A 22,173-nucleotide genomic window follows, 5' to 3' on the forward strand; every position below is an offset into this window, starting at 1 on the left:
AGCTCCCCAGTGACAGGCAGTAGATACCTCTGTTTCTGGAAATAACTAGAACAAGGCCTCCCTCCTCATCTGCAGCAGGTTAAATCAACATGAGAAGGTGAGGAAACGGCAGATTAATCGGGGGAAAGTATAACCCCTGAAGATTAGGTTTTCTTGAATGTACACATTCCAAAGAATATGACTTGGCAAATAGTCTGTAGGGAGAGAGGGGACTCCATGGCCAGACTGGAAGTGAACCCCTCCTTCCCCGAGCTGTTCAGAGGCCATAGCTCAGGGCGCTGGTTTCTGAAGGAAGACTTTTGAGCGGTCATTTGTTCCGTAATCTCAGGTTCTCTATAGGAGAGGTTTGAGTTTCCAGCTGCAATACTCAAGTTCGTGCTGCCTCCTGCTGGAAGAGTTCATTAAGACAAGGAAGAAAGCCTACATCTCCGTTACTCTGTTCCATTCAGTTAGGTGAGGGAAAGTGAGGGGTGCCACCGGTATTGTAGACCTAAGCGCACTTCTTCACATTATCTTAAGATTATGCGACTGGCCCCTCATTCTCTGAGAAGTATACTGAGGGACAAATTTTCCAGACAGTGTGACCAGAGGTGTATCGGGGGTTAGAACCAGGGGTAGCGTAGAACACTATGCACTGCTCAGACCTCATTTGGGACAAGCTAGTGACAACCCTCCCCCCAACTCCCGCCAGCCAAACGGAGCCATGCATGCCACCGTACTGCCTTCAGACCTCAGCTCACCAACTATAGCCAGGTGGCGCTATCCACCTAGGAACAAAGTTTACTCTTCCATGGCTTCTCAACTTGAACGTTCACCGTTAGGTTGCCTGTAAAATTGTTCTGAGTCACTCCACCCTAACATGGGAGAACCAAGACTGCCTTCCAAAAGGACAGGACTCTGAACTGTTAAAAACGCTTTCCTTAGGCTCTATCAGGATAGGTTCAGATTTGCACTGGAATCATGGATATAAATGTCGTTGTCACTCAGGTCATCCCCCAACCCCTGGGACAGTTTCAGCTCCTGAGTACTTCAAGAACCACCGAGAAGCCCATCCAGAGCTGTGTTTCCTGGCTTCTGAGCTGAGCCTCTTAACTCAGACAAGGGATATTTACAACATACTAGAAAGCTCTGATGTTCTACATAGTGGCATTGAACTCAAACGCTCTGTAAACCTGCTGAACGGGCTTACAGGCTTACTCAATTCACTGACAAATTACGCTAGTGGTACTGACTTGGGGGAAAAGTTGCATGATTTCCTCTCTCCTTTCCGTCATAGATGGCATCTAAACCAGATCAGCTTTTTGCAGCACAAGGGACCTAGAGGCAAAAGAGAATTTTTACGTAGGCACCTTGTAATGTGTGTGCGTTTTGGTTCATTACCTCCCCCTATTTAACCCTGGGTTTGGGAGATCTCAAACCACAAAAGAAGAAGATGGCAACACCATTTTTTTTTTTTTTTTTTTTTGCTATAGTCAAGATATAATTGGAAATGCCACTCAGTCATCAGTGAATAGTCCCTCCATTGACAGGATTTGGCACCTCCAACCAGAATGAAATTTCAAACACCGACTCTTCTTTCCCTCCTGGAGACTCCCAATTCTTTCTTCTTTATCTCAGATGTGACAGCTCCTTTCATGTTCCTCCAGGGTTGAAGACAAGCCATCACCAACAGGAAGACATTATCAGCCCAAGGAAGAGCTGTTGATCCTGACCCCTCAAAACAGCTGACCTGCTATGTGTAGCATTTGCATGGATGCTACACAAAATATATGTGACCGATGGGTATTTGGATCCAGTGAGGGGTGGGTAGCAGAGGGCCCTAGCTCTTGGGTCTGCATCATGAAAACATAAATCCCTGCATGAGTAACTGCATGAAAGTTTACGGTTCAGTCAGAAGCTTTCTTTTGTCAAGGAAGGGAGAGAAAGGAGGTCATAACATTATCTCTCCCGAGGAGTCTTCATGGACTCCTGAATGAGGCAAGCTCACTCTCATTGCCCCACCTCAATTCTCATAACTGCTGTCCTCCTGACCTTTCCAGTTATTCCAGTTTCTTGTACTGTACACCTTCATTTATGCTCTGAGCTCCTGACTATGCCTCATCCCCTGCAATTCCAACAGAACAACTGCCGACCACGTCTGGTCAGAACTTACTAGTTCTAGAACAAGGGAAAATTTTAAGTTCACTCTTTCCCTGGCCATCTTTTTGGCCTCCAATATTCCACAGGGACTCTCACCACAGAAACTCCTATCCACCCCATGCATTCTAAACAGTCTTCACCACTGAGGAACTGCAGGGGGGCAGGAAGCATCTTTTTGCTTGGATGCACACCACCACCCCTCTCCCAGCATTCAAAATAGGCCCTGAATTTTCAACACTTGGTCCTCCTCTAGCTCATCCTCCTGCCCATCATCCCGCTACATCAGCGATGCTCAAACTTTAGAGGGCATTGGAATGACCTGGAGAGCTTGTTAAGACACACTGTTAGGCTGGACCCCAGAGTTTCTGATTTAGTAAGTCTGGAGTGGAGCGTGAGAATTTGCGTTCTCTAGTAAGTTCCCAGATGATTCTGATGCTGCTAGTCCTGGGACCACACTTTGAGAACCACTGAGCTACCTAATCTGAGGATGTCAGCTCTGTTAGTCCAAACTATCACAGCAAGCTTGCATCCACTACAAGGGCCAGAGTGGAGAATCAGCCAGTAGGTGCCCTTATGTGCTTAGGCATATAAAAGCAACTTGTTCCCAAACTCCTCAGACTCCAGAGGACTCCCTTGCTGAACCCTCTGGGCCACTTTTTTGTTAATTCTTTTTTTTTTAAGATTTTATTTATTTATTTGAGCAGGGAGCCCGATGTGGGACTCGATCCTGGGACTCCAGGATCATGACCTGAGCCGACGGCAGTCGCTTAACCAACTGAGCCACCCAGGCGCCCCCCCTCTGGGCCACTTTTGCCCAGTGGCGCTGCTGGTACCTTTGGGCTCACAGTGGGACGATCCTTCACAGGAGACACAGTTCCATTCATTCAACAAATATTTCCCGAGTGCCTTCTTGTGTGGGGGGCACAGTTTGTAGGTGTGTGGGATACATCAGTAAGTAAAACACAAAAATCCCCACCCATGTGGAGCTTACTTTTTTCTAATGAAAGGAAGAATAAAACCCTTTTCACTGGTTTTAGGACTCAGATACCTGGTTACTGGGAGTAATCAGGAGTGTTTAGTTTAAACTGTTTATATACACAAGAGATTAAGGACCAAGAGCTCAGGCAGAGACTAAATAAATGCTCCATTGAGATGCACCACCACAGTTATCATCTTTTGGTGAAGTTACAACAAATACAACATTTTTTGTTTTGGTTTTGGGTTTTTTTGCTTTATAGATAAAAAATTTGGAGGTATGGGGAGAAGGGGGAGCAGGGAACAGAGTCCTGGACATCTGACCCACTGCTCTTTTTTCGGAAAGGGCCCAGAAACTTTTGGCAAAGGCTGGTATGGGGATGGGACATGCTGTTTCCCCACAAGTTCTCTCCCCTGGGGACAGGAGGCCCCTTGGTAATTCAAGAACCCTCTATATAAAGTACAAATACAGTGTTTCTGAAGGGCCAACACTTGAATCTTTGCCAGTGTTACAGATGTGAATCTTCGTCCACAACTCAAGTTAGCAAGGAATGGGACTATATTATCCAACATAATCTCTCTTTATATTCTCTTTACATTTCTTTTGGGGGTGGTATACCTAAGCCTCATCTCCAAGGCATCCACTGAGCCTTCCCTTGCCCCATCCAGTGTTCAGTGATGAGCCCACTGGGGCATTGAAGGCCCGGCCTCTTCAGCTCCAGCAGCCCAGCCCCCTCTGCTACTTCTGGGCCAGGTTAGAGGGTGTGGGAGTCATTCTGTCTCCCCTGTGCCACACAAGGGCACCGAAATCTCTACAAGGCTCAGTCCCAGTCTATCTAGACTTACCCCACAATCATGGCACACCCCATGGGGGTAGAAGTATGTATCCCAAGTATCTTAGTTATGAGTCCTTTCTGGACATCTAAGGAACGCAGATGACTCTCTCTGTTTCACCTTGCCCTAGCGCTCCTTCAGTCAATGAAGGACAGGGCAACCCTGGTTGCACATTAGAACCACATAGGAAGCTTTTTTTTAAAGCTATCAATACCTGGATCCCTCCTTTACAAGGTTGAATTGTATTGGCCAAGGGGCATTGCCTGTTTTTTCTAAAGCTCCTCAGGTGATTTTAATGTATAGCTAGGGTTAAGCACTATGTGGGAAGGGAGAGGGGTTGTGGCAATAAGACTAAAGAGGGAAAAGGAAAGACGGGAAATCCATTACTGTTCGGAATTATTCTGCTATGTTAGCTACTCGCTAAGCATGGTTAGTTATTACCAGTTGTACACAAAGCCCTGTTGCAAGGGATCACGTGAGAGAAGCTAGTGGGGAGGTGAAATAGGGTTAGAAATACTCTACTCCCTGCCACTCAAAGCATGATCCTCAGACTAGCATCCTTGCCACCACCTGGGAGCTCGTTAGAAATGCAAGAATCTCAGGCCCCACCCCCAGACTTTTCAGCATCTGCAAAGTACTGCTCGATGTCACTATTTTGTTAAAACTGACTCTTAGGAGGAGGAAGGTTTGGAACTAGGTTTTTAAGTTGTAGAGCTTTCTGGAAAGCTTCATTCTCAGAACAGCAAGAAAATACTCATGCAAGAAGTTAGTGTGGCTGCTTGGTGGAGAGACAAAATGGACACAGCTTGGGTAAGTTTCTGGGAAGTAATCCAGCAACAATTAGAAACCGGCTCATATATGTCCTGGTTTTGTTTTTAAATGAGAAGAAAATCTTCAGTTCCTTAAGGGTCTGGAACATCATTTTTCGGCTTAAAAGATGATAGAAGTAGGTTAGTTCACTTCAACACTTATCCTGGGGAAATTACTTTGTGTGGTTTAGTTCATATATGTGTAAAGTTCTTAAAAATGTGTTCACTTTTTCTTTTTTAAGGATTTTATTTATTTGAGAGAGAAAGAGCACAGAGGGAGAGTGAAAGGGGAAGCAGACTCCCTGCTGAGCAGAGAGCCTGATCTAGACTCGATCCCAGGTCTCTGGGGTCATGACCTGAGCCGAAGGCAGACGCTTAACGGACTGAGCCACCCAGGAGCCCGTGTTCACCTTTTCTGATTACAAATCCAATTCATAGAAAAATCTAAGATACTACAGAAGTATATTACAGAAAGTCTGTGTAAACACCTGCATTCCCTCAGAGATAACCACTGATAAAAGCTATAATCCAGATTTATTTTTTTGTGTATACTAACAAACTTACAAAAGTGGGATCACAACATAATAGTTTTTTTTATTTTTAAAGATTTTATTTATTTGACAGAGACACAGCGAGGGAGGGAACACAAGCAGGGGGAGTGGGAGAGGGAGAATCAGGCTTCCCTGCTCCCTGCGGAGCAGGGGAGCCTGACGTGGGGCTCGATCCCGGGACCCTGGCATCATAACCTGAGCCGAAGGCAGATGCTCAACCAACTGAGCCACTCAGGTGCCCCCCCCCCTTTTAAAGTTTGTTTAAATAATCTCTACACCCAATGTGGTGCTCAAACCCACAACCCCAAGATCAAGAGTCTCATGTTCTGACTGAGCCAGCCAGGAGCCCCAATACTGTTTTTTCCTTTACACTCTTTTTATTCTCGAATCCAGAAGATCCATCAGTCAAAATAATTGCTTCTTTTATTTAAGATTTTATTTTTAAGTAATCTCTACACCCATCATGAGACTCGAATTTACAACCCTAAGATTGAGTCGCATGTTCTATTAACAGCCAGCCAGGTGCCCTATTTATCCAAAATAATTAACTCCCATGGGTGAAACAATACTGTTTTGAAACTTGGTTTTTAACATTTGCTGTTCAAGCCACAGGGAGCAGCTCAAGCAAAAAAAAAAAAAAACAAACAAACGTGAACTGCATGCAGAGTGGGGTGCTGATTGCTTTTGAACATTTTAGAGGAGCCAATTATTCATAAGACATCATGGTTTGTTAGAAATGAAATGATCACCTGTGCTTGACCTCATACAGGTGAACCAACCAGGATTATGGACACTGGGTCTACAATAAAATATTCTAATTTGCAGCTGAGGACTACTGAATCACATACACTCACATAAAGACTGCGTGAAGCAAGTTTTCCAGGGGGTAATAACTTAGCTGTGAGTCTTTTTTTTCCTCTTAAAGATTTTATTTGAGAGAGAGAGAGAGAGCATGCGCGAGGGAGCATGAGTGGGGGAGGGGCATAGGGAGAGGGAGAAGCAGGCTCCCCAATGAGCAGGGAGCCCAATGATGTGGGGCTGGGTTCCCAGGACCCTGGCTAAGGCAGACACTTAACCCAACTGAGCAACCCAGACACCCTTGATGTAATGCACACGGATACAAGGAGGTGGGGGGCAATCCAAATGGAGGCAAGCAGGACCCTAGAGATCTGAAGATGGGATGGGGTACCCTGAGGATGGTGGGTTCCAACAGGGCTGGAGCTCATTGGCTGGGCACTCTTGAACACGGAGCTGAGTCTGCGTTTTCTCTGAAAGGCAGTTAAGTAGCTTGCTAAGGAGAGATGCAGTGCTACAGAGGTGTCAAACGACTGGCCGGGCTGAACTGGAGTAGGAAACCCTGAACCTGGAAGATTTAGGTGTGGTAATCCTAATGAGGTGAACAACTACAATAGGCCGGAGGGAGGCACAACTGAAAAGGGACAAATCTCCAGACAGATCTGGAGAAAAATGAGGAAGGAGACGAGTCTTTTTTTTTTTAAGCCTTTATTTACTTCTGATTTGAGCAACACTTGTACACTGTCAAACACTTGGAAAACGGAGAGAATAAGAGGCAGTCTTTATCAACCCACTGCTCAAAAATAACAATTGTGAGCATTCTGAATACTGTGTTTGAGGATGAGAGAATGGGCTCCATATTTTCACCAGGGCCAGGCGAATACACCCTCCAGCAAGCAGATGGAGACAGCTTTCTGGCAAGCTGGGGGAGTTCCCTGCGGTGGACAAGGAGAGCTTCTAAAAATGTGAAGTTTCTCCCATTTATCCATCCTGAATTTCTAACCCGGTGCTATTAGTGATCTGTTAACCTTTATCTTGAGCAGCTGCTCAGTGTGGGGGATGCCTTGCTTTCCAATTCTAGAAATTAGGTCTGGTTCCACCTGAGCCTTACCCATTTTTACCCACAGGTGAGCTGGCTCTGGAATTCTCCTAAATCTTTTATTTGAGAGAGAGAGTGAGCGAGAAAGAGAGAGAGAGAGAGAGCACAAGCCAGGGGGAGGGCAGAGGGAAAGGGAGAAGCAGACTCCCCACTGAGCAAGGAGTCTGATGTGGGGTTCGATGCCAGGACCCTGCGATCATGACCTGAGCCGAAGGCAGACGCTTAACTGAGCCACCCAGGTGCTCTGAATTCTCCTAAAATCTTGAAACTCAAATATTCTCTGACTTCAACCTCTCCCCATTCCAGTTCCTGCCTTTTCATCTGGACTTCTGGACACTGAATTCCCTGTTTTCCCGCTTCCTCTGGTGTCACAGTTAATCATCTGAACTGCTTTCTGGCTATCGTCTTTGATTGCCTTTTCTCCTGGCCCTTAATGTGCCTGGCAAAACTGAAAACTCAGACTGTTTCATTTCCGCTGTCATATAGCCGAGTGCTGTTGCAGGAACTGGAAGATATAAACTGAAATCACCACAGCTGTGAAGGCTCAGAGCTCAGCGAGGCTGTCAGCCCCCTGTACTGTCTTGTGGTGCCCTAGTCCTAATTACAAGCCACGTCCGTATTTCCACCCTCCGGATTTCTTCCTGTCTCAGATGAATGGATTCTCTCCTTGCCATCAAGCCTAACTTCTCTGTTGGCCAGCTGCCTCAGCTCTTTGACCCAGTCTTTACAAAGCTGCTCCATCAACCACCACCTCTCCTATATTTTCAACCTCTGGCTCCCTACTGATGAATAAAAGTGTGTCATTAGCTCCATCCCCTCACTCTGCATTCCCTTCCAGCTATCATTCAATTGTTCTCTCACCTTTACAGCCAAACATTTGTTTAGGGACTATTTCAAACATGTTACATGAGTCTCTGAAGCTGTCAAATCAATCCAATGTGTCACTGCTGGCATTAAAAAAAAAAAAAGATATTACACAGAGTGCAGATTGTTTCATGAATCTTTTAATTGTAAATAATGTGTCTACTGGGTCACACGGCAAAACGTATCATGTGAGTTGTGGTTGAACATTTGAAAGACACTGTTCTAAATTAGTGGTCTTCAAAATTTTGTTTGCATGATTTTGTTTGCATGAATTTATCATTGTAAGTTTAATTACCTGCAGAGGATTTCAGGTGGATTGCAAACATTAGCATTGTTAAATAAAACTAAAAAGAAATTTCCACTGTAGCAATTTGACACCTGCCATCATCCATTCAAAAGATATATGAACAAGTTTTAATAGTTGGAAATTTTACATCTCATTTCCTCTCTCAACTCAGAATTGGGGGCGCCTGGGTGGCTCAGTCTGTTAAGCATCTGACTTAGGCTCAGGTCATGATCTCGGGGTCCTAGGATTGAGTCCCACATCGGGCTCCTTGCTCAGCAGGGAGCCTGCTTCTTCCTCTGCCTGCCCTGCACTCCCCTTGCTTGTGCTCTCTCTCTGACAAATAAAGTCTTTAAAAAAAAAAAACCCAAACAACTGGGATGCCTCCCTCAGTGGTTCAGTTGATTAGGGAGCCTGCTTCTCCCTCTGCCTACCCCTCCCCCAAGTAAGTAAGTAAAATCTTTTTTTTTTAAGATTTTATTTATTTATTTCAGAGAGAGAGAGAGAGAAAGAGAATGAGAGATGGAAAGCACGAGAGGGAAGAGGGTCAGAGGGAGAAGCAGACTCCCTGCTGAGCAGGAAGCCTGATGTGGGACTCGATCCCGGGACTCCAGGATCATGACCTGAGCTGAAGGCAGTCGCTTAACCAACTGAGCCACCCAGGTGCCCCAGTAAGTAAAATCTTTTTTTTTTTTTTAGTAAGTAAAATCTTAAAAAAAAAAAAAACTCCGAATTGTTCTTTTTCACTCATAAGATAAAATGTAACATATATAGAGATACATAATATACAGGTAATACTATGTGTAAATATCTATTTTTATACTAGAAAGTTTATAATACTTCTCTGAAGTAAAGTTGATGGGGCACCTGGCTGGCTCAATTGGTAGAGCATGCAACTCTTGATCTTGGGGTTGTGAATTGAGCCCCATGTTAGGTGTGGAGATTACTTGAAAATAAAATTTTTAAGGGGTGCCTGGGTGGCTCAGTCGGTTAAGCCTCCAGACTCTTGATTTTAGCTCAGGTCCTGATCTCAGGGTCATGAGATCCAGCCCCTCATTGGCTCTGCCCTCAGCGGAGAGTCTGCTTCTCTCTTTCTCCCTCTCCCTCCCCTTGCTCTCTCTTTCTCTCAAATAAATAAATCTTAAAAATAAAGTAAAATATTTTAAAAATACATATATGTATAAGTCGAAATTACCATTTTAAAAACTTCCCGTGACCACAAGGCTCTAGTGTCAAAATCTTCTTTATTGCATAGAATTCAATTGATCAAATAAATGCATAAATTTTGATAATCAAACATCAAAATTAGAATTTTATTGGAGATGTAACTCTTAATGAGACTGAGAATTTATTTCTTTCAATCCCATCCATGGATGAATATCACCATTGCTAGAATGAGACAGGTTTAGCATCAATACTAATCCTATTTTTCATCTTTTATACATGTAAGAGCTGATAATCTTTGTTTACATAAATAAGCAGATTCCCATCTAGGATTTATTGAATCTGCTGAATACAATTCTTTAAACTCCTTCAAAGTTCTATGCCAAATCACATTGTGATCTACCATCAATTTTTTTAATTTAAATTTTCAATTACTTTAGATTTACAGAAGAATCACAGATAGTTCAGAGTTCCCCCATATAGCCTTGATCCAGCTTCCCCTGATGTTGACATCTTAAAGCACAGTACATTGATCAGAAATTAGAAATTAACATTGCTGTAAGAGTATTAACTACAGACATTGTTAATTTCACCAGTTTCTCCACTAATATCCCTTCTCTGTTCCAGGATCTAATCCAGGATACCACACTGCATTTAGTTGTGATCTCCTTGTCTCCAGAGTTTCTCAGTCTTTTCTTGTCTTTCATGATGTTGACTGTTTTGAAGTGTACTTATCAGTTATTTTCTAGAATGTCTCAATTTGGATTTGACTGTTTCCTCTTGATTAGACTGGGGTTATGAATTTTGGGGGAAGAATTCCAGAAATGAAGTCTTTCTCATTGCATCATATCAGGGGGCAAATGATATCAACCTGATTTATTACTGGGGTGTTAACCTTGACCACTTAGCTAAGGTGGAGTCTGTCAGTTTTTTCACTGTAAAAATTACTGTTTTCCTTTTTCACATTTTATTGTTTAGAAGTAAGTCCAGCCCACACACTCAAGAAGTGGAATTCAAGCTCTACCTCCTGGAGGAAGCAGTATCACAGATTTTGTGGCCATATGTTAAAACCGCCACTATAACTATTAAATATTTGGGGGGAGATACCTTGAGTCTGTGAAAGTATTGTTTCTTCTTAAAGTTTCACCCATTACTTTTAGACTTTATCACCAACAATTTTTAAAATAATCTCTCAGCTGGTAACTCAATTATGTCCTCCTTCAATTTTGATGAAAGCAAATACTTGGGAACCAATTGCAAAATCCAAATACCTACATATTTCCAAGTGTTCTTGTGTCTGGAATCCCATAGGTTTGTACACCCTCAGGCAGTACATCATAGATCTGATTCAGGATTGGAGAGAGGTATGCCCTTCTTTTGTAAAATGGGAGAAAAGTGTGTCCTTAGGCAACTTTCGAAAAATGAGGATGTACACATTGATTTCCTGAAAACTGTCCTGGTCTGAATACTTCATGAGGTTAGTATTCTCGAGTTTGAAGACATGGCTCTAAATGATTCTACTCCAGTGATTTCACCTACCAATACTGCCGTTAATTCCTCGAGTTCTTACCTTTTGTCGATACCTGTTCCTTTCTCCAAGGCAAATCTTTCAACCAGTAAGTCCTCTAGCAACTTGGCTTCCTAATTTGGGCTCCATTTTCTTTCTCTTACAATATTAAGCGGCTTGCAGCTTCCAGAACACACACTGCTGCTTACCTCTACCACCTGGATATTCCATCCATATCCCCTCTCCGCCTCGCCCTGTGTAGCTGGGGCTCTGGATTCACAGTCTAGGCTAGATGGCCACTTGAAAACGTGCTCCAAGTGGCAGATCTCGAGGGCTGTAGAGCGACCTGCTTCTGGGGCGGGGCAGTGAGTGCTAGCTAGCGTTTGTAGACGTTTTCCACATTTCACGGTGAGGAATGTTTGCTGCACAGCACAACCTTCAGAGTCCGTAGGCACCCAGCGCTCTCAAGGCGCCTCGACTGCGCGGTGATTTCCAGTGTCCAGCCCTGAAATGCAGTAAGTCCTAGAGAAAAGCCAACTAGTATTCTTGCCTCCAACGCCTTCACCCGGAGCAGTCCAAACTCAGAGACCCCGCCCGCCTCGGCCTGCCCGCCCCACCTTAAAGTGGGCTGGGAGTGCCCGTTCCTCAGGCAGGCTGTGGACCCATCAAGGGCCTTTACTGTTTGAAGATTACAAAGCCAGGCAGCAACTCACGCGAGACGGAGATAGTATTCTCGCGAGAACTCTGGGAGGCGGCAGTGATGGCGGCGGCGGGAACCGGACCCGGACCCGGAGTGGATGCAGGACCCGGCCCAGCCGCGGCCGCAAATGCAACAGCGGCGGAAGAAGGGGAGACAAAACCGGTGGTAGCGGTGGCAACTGCCCCGGCTGGAGAGGGGACATCTGTTGCTCCAGCAGCGGAACCCGGTTCTGGAGAGGCAGAAAGCGGGTAAGACGTCCTGTAGCCCGAGGAGGACACAGGAAGGGAGGCCCTCCGCTCTTGGAATCCCGCGGCTCCCGGGAACCCTCCTGCCCGCCCCCTCCGAACCTAGGCCCTGCAGCCAACGACTCGCCCTGCCCCCTCCAGGACTGTAGTCCCGCCCGCCGCTTGGCCCGTCCCCTTGGCCCTCCCCTCTGAACTGTATCTGAAACTACGCCCCTTTCCGCACCTTTCGCGGTCTGTGAGAGTCAAGGTTCTTGTTCTCTCTCCTGCTTTTGCATCCTAACAGGGGGCTCGAAGCTCTCTCTCCTAGCAGACACTCCTCAGATATCCCACAGAAGAAACCACTTTGCATTGCCGGACTGGAAGAAGTAACGGTTCCTCTGAAAACAGTGGGAGAGCTGCATCCCTGCGAACCTTCCCCGGGACCAATTCCATCCCCATGTAGTTTTGTCTGTAAGGGCCGATTAGGCTTTCCTGTGCCCTATGGGCCTGCGTCTGTCTAGGCCATGTTCTTCCTAACCCGGGGCATCCAGGCTGAGAACAGGCTTAGTTGAAAAAGCTGTAGGAGTGTGAAGTTCAGCTGGACTTTGATCATTATCTTTGGGCATAGGCATTTTGAGGTTTGTTTCTCTTGAAAATTCTTACTGAGTGCTTCCATTATCTTGTAGGGATGCAAATTCAGTCGACGTAGGTGGTGGTTTGGAGACAGAATCCTCTAATGGAAAAGATACACTAGTAAGTATTTCTTTTTGGATGTATGCAAGGCAAAATAGGTTTTAAACTTTTAAGTGAGTCAGAAATACAGTTGGGTCAACTGACTTGCTTTTCTAATTGCTCTGTGGACACAGGAAGGTGCTGGGGATACTTCAGAAGTGATGGATACTCAGGCTGGATCGGTGGATGAAGAGAATGGCCGACAGTTGGGAGAGGTAGAGCTGCAGTGTGGGATATGTACGAAATGGTTCACAGCTGACACCTTTGGCATAGATACCTCGTGAGTATTTTTTGTAGTCTGTAAAAACTGCCTTGTAAAATAAATCTCAACATATTCAACAGCTGAATAATAGTTTGTGGGCAAATATAAAAGCATATTATTTCCTGTGTCTTCTAACCCCTGTTCAGTGAGTAGTGGGATTTGAATCAGAAGTTGTTTAATAAGCTGAGCGTGTTTTCTACCTCTTGAGCTTGTTTTGAGCTTACAGTCTGGTTGGGACACAAAACTGCCGTTATGAAGCACTATATATATATAAACAAATATGGGACAGTATCACTTAAATGTTGTATTGGGTGTTATGGATTTGGGGGTAAGGGTTGGTGTCTATGGTAGACAAACCCTGCTGTGAAAAATTTGAGATGACCAGTGCCTCTTCAGGCTTGAGCCATTCTTTTTCCTTTTGGCTTCTAACTCACTCCTTTTACGTATCCTGTGTTCACTCCTCAGCATATTTCCAATCTTCCTCTTCTAATCAAAATCATTTTATGATTGATTGAGAATAAAAGGCTTTTTCCTTTATTGTAGGGATTCAGTCAACAGCAAGTGCTCGATACTGACTCACTGTCTATGGAAATAATTTTACTGCTGGCTCTCTGTGGTGGTCCTTATGGTCCATACTAGCAAGTAAATTTAGATTGTTTCAAGACTGCATTATTAATTCTGAAATTCTTCCTCATTGGGTGGGTTTGCAAAGAAATACCTTCCTTTATAATTTATTTTATGCTTTCTAGTTAAAAAGTTATAGTGGGTTTTAGACATGCTAATGTTTAATTAACATGTGACTGGTAGAATGTTTAAAAAAGAAAAAAAATACTGAAGGATCTGGAAGAAAGAATTGATCTTAGTAGAAGGATCTGTAGGGAAAATATACAAGATAAGCAAAGCTGGTCACTTAGACAAGACCTAAAATCGGGCGCCTTTGGCCAAGGAGAGTTTATTTGGATAGACAGCCTGGGAAATTTACCGGAGAGATAACTTGGGGTGATCTAAGGAAGAATCAAAGCACGGTTTGGAGTTTTGGTAGGAACCAGTTTGTACCTGAATTTGAGAACTTACACCTAAAGCCCAACTAGGTGGGACAGATTATCTTTCACAGCTGAGAGGGAGGAAGTGAGCTAGCAGGGTTGGAAAAAGGCTGCTGTAAACACCTGATTGTATTTGAATTAAGTAACAACTGCCTGCATATCTCTAGTTTGAGGCTTTGCTCTCTGTAGGTGATTTTATCACAGCGGGCTGTTGAACAGGAAGGTTTCAAGAGCAAGGTAAAGGCAAGGGAATTCAATCTTAACATTCACAAGAACGTTTCTTAATTTATTGAATGGTGGCAATAGACACAACTCGGGAAGCTTCTCTTTGAGGATACCTTAAGCCAGTTTCAGCTGAGTCCAAGATAAACCTGCTTTTATTTTGATTTCTTCTCTTACAACTTGAATCAGTCTTGTATTTTTCTGTTACTTTATCCTTAAGACTAAGGTCACCCTGTACTCTACTTTTCCAGTCGTTGGGTGAAGTCTCCACCGCACCTCCTTCTCCAGTGCATTGGTTCCCTCAGTTATATCCTCAGCATCCACCATTTTTTTAATCTCTCCCTCCATTGGCATCTTTCTCTCTGCCACTAAACAGACAAGTCTTCTCTTGCCCCCAAACTCCCCTTTTAGAAGATTTCATCTTTGTGATACAAGCATCCTTAGTAGTTAGAATCCTTTCACTTCTGCCCCCCCTGTTAGTCACCAAGCTTTACCGGTTTTTTCTCTTCTTTGTACAGTCTTGTCCTTTCCGTTTATTAATTTCACCCTAGGTGAGGCCGAGGCCTTCTTTACCTTCTGCTGGAACGGCCAAAAAAGCATCTTACATACGTTTGCTTTTTCTAATCTCTTCCTTCAGACCCATCCTGTCATGAAACTTAGAATTTTAACCATGTCACATCTCCTTCAAGGAGTTCCCATTATCCACAGAAAAAATCCAACTCTACCTGGCTCCTTGCACTTCTTACCTTTCAAGCCTTACTTTTTTTTTTTTTTTTTTTAAAAACCATATCCCTGACATATCCCCTCTCTGGGACAAATTTGTTTACAGCAGTTTGCCCCTCTGCCCCCTAGTTGGCCCTTTCTCATCTCTATACATAGTTCATGTAGAGAAAAGAAAACCGACTCATCTTCCCAAATCCAGTTCATAACTTATGTCTTCCCAAAAATCTTTTCTAACTCTTAAGTGTGAAGTTGCTACTTGGATCCTTAAAACTCTTATAGACTAATTATCTTTAGAATTCCTTTGGTGATGAGACAAGTAATGTTTGTGACTTACGTGTTTTCCTGAATAATGATGTACATTTTATTTATTTATTGTAGAGAGACCAGTGGGGAGGGACTGAGGGAGAGGGTGGAGGGGAGAGAATCTCAAGCAGACTCTGCACTCAGCATGGAGCCCAATGCAGGGCTTGATCCCCCGACCCCAAGATCAGGACCTGAGCCAAAATCAAGAGTTGGACGCCCAACCTACTGAGTCACCCAGGCGCCACAATTATTTACAATTTTAATTAATCTTGTCATAGTGTCTGTTTGCCCTTTCCAACAGTGTTATTGGCATTTTCAATAAATATTTAAGTATTTAGATATAATTTATGTACATTTATAAAACTGTATTTAAATATAATTTACATATATTTAAATATAAATATATTTAAAGAGGCTGCTTTGCCTTCTTCCACAACTGGCCTGGCATACTTTTTTTAGGTGCTCAAATACTATAATAAAATAGCTTGGATAAGGTCCCAGTGAGACCCTTCCTGGTGCTGAATTACCTGCTATGGTAGATAATGTCTTATTAAATTTTTGTAACAGAAAAACCCAGGTAGGGATACCTAGGTGGCTCAGTTGGTTAAGAGTCTGTCTTTAGCTCAGCTCATGTTCCCAGGATCCTGGGATTGAGTCCTGCATTGGGCTCCTTGCTCAGCGGAGAGACTGCTTCTCCCTCTGCCTGCAGCTCTCCCTGCTTGTGCGTGCATGCACACACTGTCTCTGAGAAATAAAACCTTTTTTTTTTCTTTTTAAGATTTTATTATTTATTCGTGAGAGGGAGAGAGCAGAGGGAGAAGCAGGCTCCCCGCTGAGCAGGGAGCCCGATGTGGGACTCGATCCGAGGACCCCGGAATCATGACCCTAGCTGAAGGCAGATGCTTAACCATCTGAGCCACCCAGGTGCCCGTAAATAAAACCTTTTTAGAAAAATCCAGGTATTTGTAAAAATACAAGCCCTGTTTTGGTTTTGACGACCTTTTTAAGTTTTAATAGTATATTACTATATTAACATTTTTTACCTTACTTTCACTGTGGGCAAAGGATCCTTGTTGATTCCGTTGATTTACTTCTCATAAAGAAATATGTGTTGAGAAGTTCACTAATCTGTTTAATCTGGCTGTTCTGCAGATCCTGTCTACCTTTCATGACCAACTATAGTTTTCACTGCAATGTGTGCCATCATAGTGGGAATACCTATTTCCTCCGGAAGCAAGCAAGTAAGAACAAACTATGGAGTGCTGCAAAATTGTCCTCTGTTAGCTGCAAAAGAAAAGGGATTTGGACATAGCAGAATCAGGAAACCTCTGACTGGTAGCTGGTAGAAGTTCGGGTTTAGCTCCGAATAATGGCTATTATCCATTTCAGATCAATGATGACTCTACTTTTTGCTGCTGTAATTGTTAGTTTGTGGACCACCTAGTTGAATATTCTTTTGGTAATAGGGATATAATACTACAGATAACTTTTTGTCTTTGTTTTTGTTTTTGCTAGACTTGAAGGAAATGTGCCTTAGTGCTTTGGCCAATCTAACATGGCAGTCCCGAACACAGGATGAACATCCGAAAACCATGTTCTCCAAAGATAAGGTAGAGAAGAAATTAATGTAATTGCAATTATGCCCAAGAATCAGGTGGAACTTTTAAATATACTTTTCAACAATAAGTACTTTCCCCCCAATTTTTATGAATATATGACTATAGATTCAGTGGTTATGTGTTACTTATTTCATGTGATTTACTAACTTCTTGAATGTGCATAGTATGTCACTTGGCTTAGCTGTTAGTTGGATGAATTCTTGAATAGTTTTGGTTGGCTTTATAGAAGCAAACAACTGTCTGTCCCACAATTAATCAGATCTTGAGGTGGACCTTCTCAGCAGCTCAGTTTAGCTATTTTTACAGATGGTTATTACAGATTTTGTCAGAGGGAAGGGGTTGAATTTATTTAAACGAATTATCCTTTATTATTAAACTGCACAACCACATGACCAAAGTCAGGAATCAAAATTAGATGATTAGCCCATCCATCAGTTTTTCCTACTGTGATTCATGGTAAGAAATTAAGTAAATTTTAAAACAGTGGAGTTTATATTGTGCCTAGTGTACATTTATACCTACCCCCGTTCATTTAAAACAAACAAAAATTTCACCAGTGCTTACTCTCCGATCTTTTTCCTCTGTACTCTGTTATTTTCTATTTTAGTCAGTGCTAGTTTTGACCTACAAAATTGATTTTATAACCTACTAATTGTGATCTACAGTTTGAAAGACACTGGTATGGGTGTGTCTGGTGAGACCAATATAGTTGGGATCAGATCTGCAAGGGATTTTCTACTGAACAGAAGTTAGGACTTAATCTTGCAGGCAGTCAGCAGATGGCCCCCTCACCTTTTTATTCCTGCATTAGAGGTGTGCTGTGATTAGATTTGGTTTTTTTCTTATTTTTTCCCCCAAATTATTATTTTGAATTTTTCAAACATATAGAAAAATTCAGATAGTACAGTGAACATCTGTTTATTCTTTACCTAAATTTGCCAGTTGTTAATATTTTATTGCATTTGCTTTATCACCCAGTGTCTGTTTTTTCTCCCTGAGCTATATGAGACTGAATTGAACACTATACCCAGTATTCTCTCATAACCACAATACAGTGATCATACTCAGAAAATTTAATGTTGATGTATACTAATATATGCAGATTTTATTTTTTATATAAAGTGTATAACTGTGTTTTCTCACTGTTATTCTTAATATCCTTCATAGCTTTTTCCTCCATCCAGGATCCAGGCAAGGGTACACATTACATTTAGTTGTAATGTCTCTCTCTCTCTCTCTTTTTCTTTCTTTCTTTCTTTCTCTCTTTCTCACAACCCTGAGATCAGGAGTCGCATGCTCTCCCCACTGAGCCAGCCAGGTGTCCGTGTAATGTCTTTTTTTTTTTTTTTAAAGATTTTTTTTTTTTAAAGAGAGAGAGAGAATGAGAGAGAGAGAGTACGAGAGGGAAGAGGGTCAGAGGGAGAAGCAGACTCCCTGCTGAGCAGGGAGCCCGATGTGGGACTCGATCCCGGGACTCCAGGATCATGACCTGAGCTGAAGGCAGTCGCTTAACCAACTGAGCCACCCAGGCGCCCCGTGTAATGTCTTTTTTGTCTTTAATCTAAAACAGTTTCTGAACTTATTTTACTTTTTTTTGGTCTGCTATGGCATACATTTGTTTGTTTATTTAAGTAATCTCTACACCCAATGTGGGGTTCCAGCTCATGACCCCGAGATTAAGAGTTGCATACTCCTCTGACTTGAGCCAGCCAGGCGCCGCGGTCTGCTATGACATTAAAATTTTGAGGAGCCTAGACAGTTGTTTGGCATGATCCTCCTCAATCTGCATTTATCTGATTGTTTCCTCATGATTGAGCTCAGGTTAAACTTTTTTTTTTAGAGAGGGAGGGGAGAGGGGGGTGGAGGGGCAGCAGGAAAGGGAGAGAGACTCTCAAGCAGACTCCACACCAGTGCAGAGCCCGATGCCCGATCTCACAACCCTGAGATCATGACCTAAGCCAAAATCAAGAGTCAGATGCTTAACCAACTTAAACATTTTTGGCAAGAATATTATGTAGATATTGTATATTTTTCTTGTATCACATCAGGAGGCATAAAATATTAGTTTGTTTTACTATTAGTAGTCCTAAATTTGGTTGCTTGGGTAAAGAGGAGGTATCACCAGATTTCTCCATTGTAAAGGGACAGACATATATGTCTGTCCCTTTACAATGCATTGAGATTGTCTGACTGTCTTGTTCAAACCCTTTCAAGCAGTGGTTTTAGCAACCACTGATTATCCTAGCCTGAATCAGGTTAATAGAGTAATCATTGTGAAAAAGAATACATTTATTGCTTGCAGTTCTGTAAAAAGGGGTTTTCCTTTCTGTTCATATTTTTTTTTCTTTCTAAGTATCACTGCGGATTTGTGGATTTTTATAGTCTGTTACTGGATTTCTGATTTCTGGTGCTCAGATTTGACCAGCGTAGCCCCATTTAGGCTGACTCCTGATACTTTGTGATATGTCCCTATCAGTTTTTGAACTCTTTCTTACTTTCTGGAACAACAGAATATTCCAGACTTCCTTTCGACTTTCCCTGATTCAACCCTGGTTCCTTTTATTTTATTTATTTATTTATTTTAAAGATATTATTTTTAAGTAATCTCTACACCCAACATATGGGGCTTGAATTTACAATCCCAAGATCAAGAAGCACACACTTTACTGACTGAGCCAGCCAGGCGCCCCAACCCTGGTTCCTTTTAGTAAAGATGTGGTTTTCATGGAACTAACTAGTGGAAGGTATTAGTGGTAGACTCTGACTCTGGTGGACTTGGGAAGAATGGTGAGAGTAGGGGAAGGTCGACGTCAGAAGATCAAACTCATATATTTTTAGTCACACCAGCAAGAACTGGCAAGGACCACAATCAAAGTAGCAAGGATAGAAAGGAGGCCGGATTGGTGAGAAATTTCTGAAATCTGAAAATTCATTTGGTGTTGGTTTAGATGTGAAAGTCATACACAAGAGAGGAATCAAAGATGACTCCATGGTTTCGGGCTTGTGGTTCTAGGTGATAGGTGATTCTGAGCATTAAGAGCAAGAATAGGAATCGGCAGAGCAGGTTTGTGAGGTAGGATGGTGATTCTGAGCATTAAGAGCAAGAATAGGAATCGGCAGAGCAGGTTTGTGAGGTAGGATACAAAGTTTAGTTTTTTTGTGGTGTTTTGTTTTTAGAGGGTGGGGGTGAAGTGCAGAGGAAGAGGGAGAGAGAGAATCTTAAGCAGGCTCCATACCCTGGATCTGGATGCGGGGCTCAGTCTCATGACCCTGAGATCATGACCTGAGCCAAAACTAAGAGTCAGACGCTTAACCAACTGAACCACCCAGGTGCCCCCCAAAGTTTAATTTTCTTACAAGAAGTTTGAGGTGCCTGTGGGGTGTCCATAAAGGGATGTCGGAAGCAGGTAGAAATAGGAACTCAGGAGAGAGAATGATTTGGTAGTATTTTCCAAATGGCACCCAGAAGAATGGGGTAGATCTTTCCCTCCAACTGGATTGTAAGCCTTATGTAGCTAAGATTTGTATATACTTATTTGAAATTCCTCACAATCTATATGTTGTTTGCATGCAATTACATGTTTGTTTAATCGTGAAAAGACTAAACATGGATTTTTCTCTCAATTCTGACAAGGTCTTTGAAAATGCTGCAGTTTTCTTTCCTTTTTTGTGAGTATAACTTTGAAAGCAACTGTAGAAATCTTAATATATTTTGTTTTAAAAATTAGGATATCATACCATTTATTGATAAATACTGGGAGTGCATGACGACCAGACAGAGACCTGGGAAAATGACTTGGCCAAATAACATTGTTAAAACAATGGTGAGTAGACCAAAATGATTAGACTCAACATTTCGAAAGTCAGTGTTCTTTGTAAGAATTAAATTTGTTTTAGTCTCACTGAAATAATGTGATGACTAAGAAAATGACAACAACTTAGTTTTAAATCTTGGAGAGTAAGGTATCACTAATTGTAAATTTTAACAGGTTTCACACGTCACAAATTATGTCTAAAGTGAATATCACCCTGGTTGTTTTATACACAACACTGATACCTTTGTCCACTGTACTTTTGCAAGTATAATTTTATATTGACATTGCAGACTATTTTTTCCTTTGCTTTAAAAACAAAAATAACACTGTTCTAAACATTATTGTCCTTAGAATTAAAGAGAGCACCTGGGGAGAAGCCAGCAGCAAGCTGTTAACAGTGCTTATCTCTGTGAGGTGGAGGGATAGGTGAGGATTCCGAAGGACTTTGGCTCTCATTTTTTCAAGTTTCTCTGTTTGAATTTTTGGATGGTCATGTATTAATTTTCTAATCAGAGGGAAAAGCAATACTATCATTTTGGGAGATTACACTTAGGAATTGGAGTTGCTGGTTGATCATCCATTCAGTACTACTTTGAAGTATAAAATTTGCAGTAACACTAGAATACTGCTTCCTTTTAGAGTAAAGAAAGAGATGTATTCTTAGTAAAGGAACATCCTGATCCCGGGAGTAAGGACCCAGAAGAAGATTACCCCAAATTTGGACTTTTGGATCAGGTATTTTGTACTCCCCTTTTGATTTGGAGACAGAGAATCAGGTTTTATTAACATTTGTCTATTTGCCACTGCCATTACAGGCCTCTAACATGGTGGGCTGCAGGTAAAGTGTTTCTGCTGTGTGTGGAAAGAAAGAGTCCTCACCTTAAACCAGGAGACTAGTGTTTTAGTTCTGGATCTTCCCCTTAATGTTATAACTCTGTGCATATCCTGTGCATATCCTTTTTATCTTTTTTAACTTTAATTTCGTCCCTTATAACGTAAATAGGCTGTGCCGAGTTATTTCTAATTTTCTTTCCATCTCAAAGTTTACTCTTACAAGCATTTGTTATTATGAAGAAAAATTTGTTGTGAATTAGAATTTGTGTTGTGTATCTAGCATAAAAGGACGAAAAAGAAAATTTCCACTCTTTGTTTATGGCAGGGGTTACATTTGGCATGTCAGGAGGCCAGAGCTTTTAGCTTTGCCTTAAAATGTTTGATCTGCCAGCATTGAAAATTCAGGGTTTCACATAGAAGTGTTACTGTACAAGGGTCGATTGCCCAATGATGCACAGTAAGCCAAACACTGACAACAGTTTTGTAGCAGAGAAAAAGGGTTTTATTGCAGGGTTCCAAGCAAGAAGACGGGAGAAAATTTCTCAAATCCGCCTTCTCAAAGGATAGGGGTTGGGTATATTTAACCATAAGGAGACAGGATATCATGGGGTGGTGTGAGGTTGAATGGAATATGCTGATTGGATATAGGGACAAAAAGAGATGCGCATTTAAGGAT

General features: G+C 42.4%; 1 protein-coding gene across 4 annotated transcripts in view; it reads left to right on the forward strand.

Annotated features, from left to right (window-relative positions):
* Positions 1-9,634: 9,634 nt before the first annotated feature.
* Positions 9,635-22,173, forward strand: part of ASH2L (ASH2 like, histone lysine methyltransferase complex subunit) — a 30,444-nt gene continuing 17,905 nt past the window's right edge. Inside the window, exons 1-7 of one of the 4 annotated variants that reach the window (XM_088020952.1) lie at positions 9,635-11,968; positions 12,631-12,697; positions 12,811-12,956; positions 16,382-16,470; positions 16,745-16,839; positions 20,577-20,672; positions 21,303-21,398. In XM_088020952.1, coding sequence (XP_087877078.1) covers positions 11,781-11,968; positions 12,631-12,697; positions 12,811-12,956; positions 16,382-16,470; positions 16,745-16,839; positions 20,577-20,672; positions 21,303-21,398 — 777 coding nt within the window. In that variant the 5' untranslated portion in view covers positions 9,635-11,780. Of the gene's footprint in view, positions 11,969-12,176; positions 12,416-12,630; positions 12,698-12,810; positions 12,957-16,381; positions 16,471-16,744; positions 16,840-20,576; positions 20,673-21,302; positions 21,399-22,173 lie in introns of those variants that run through there. The other 3 variants (XM_088020950.1, XM_088020953.1, XM_088020951.1) reach the window with 3 other exon arrangements.

Source organism: Eumetopias jubatus, unplaced genomic scaffold (assembly GCF_037043125.1).
Source record: "Eumetopias jubatus isolate StellerSeaLion01/CBP00866 unplaced genomic scaffold, mEumJub1_p1.0 scaffold_2, whole genome shotgun sequence".
NCBI classification, from domain to species: Eukaryota; Metazoa; Chordata; class Mammalia; order Carnivora; family Otariidae; genus Eumetopias; species Eumetopias jubatus.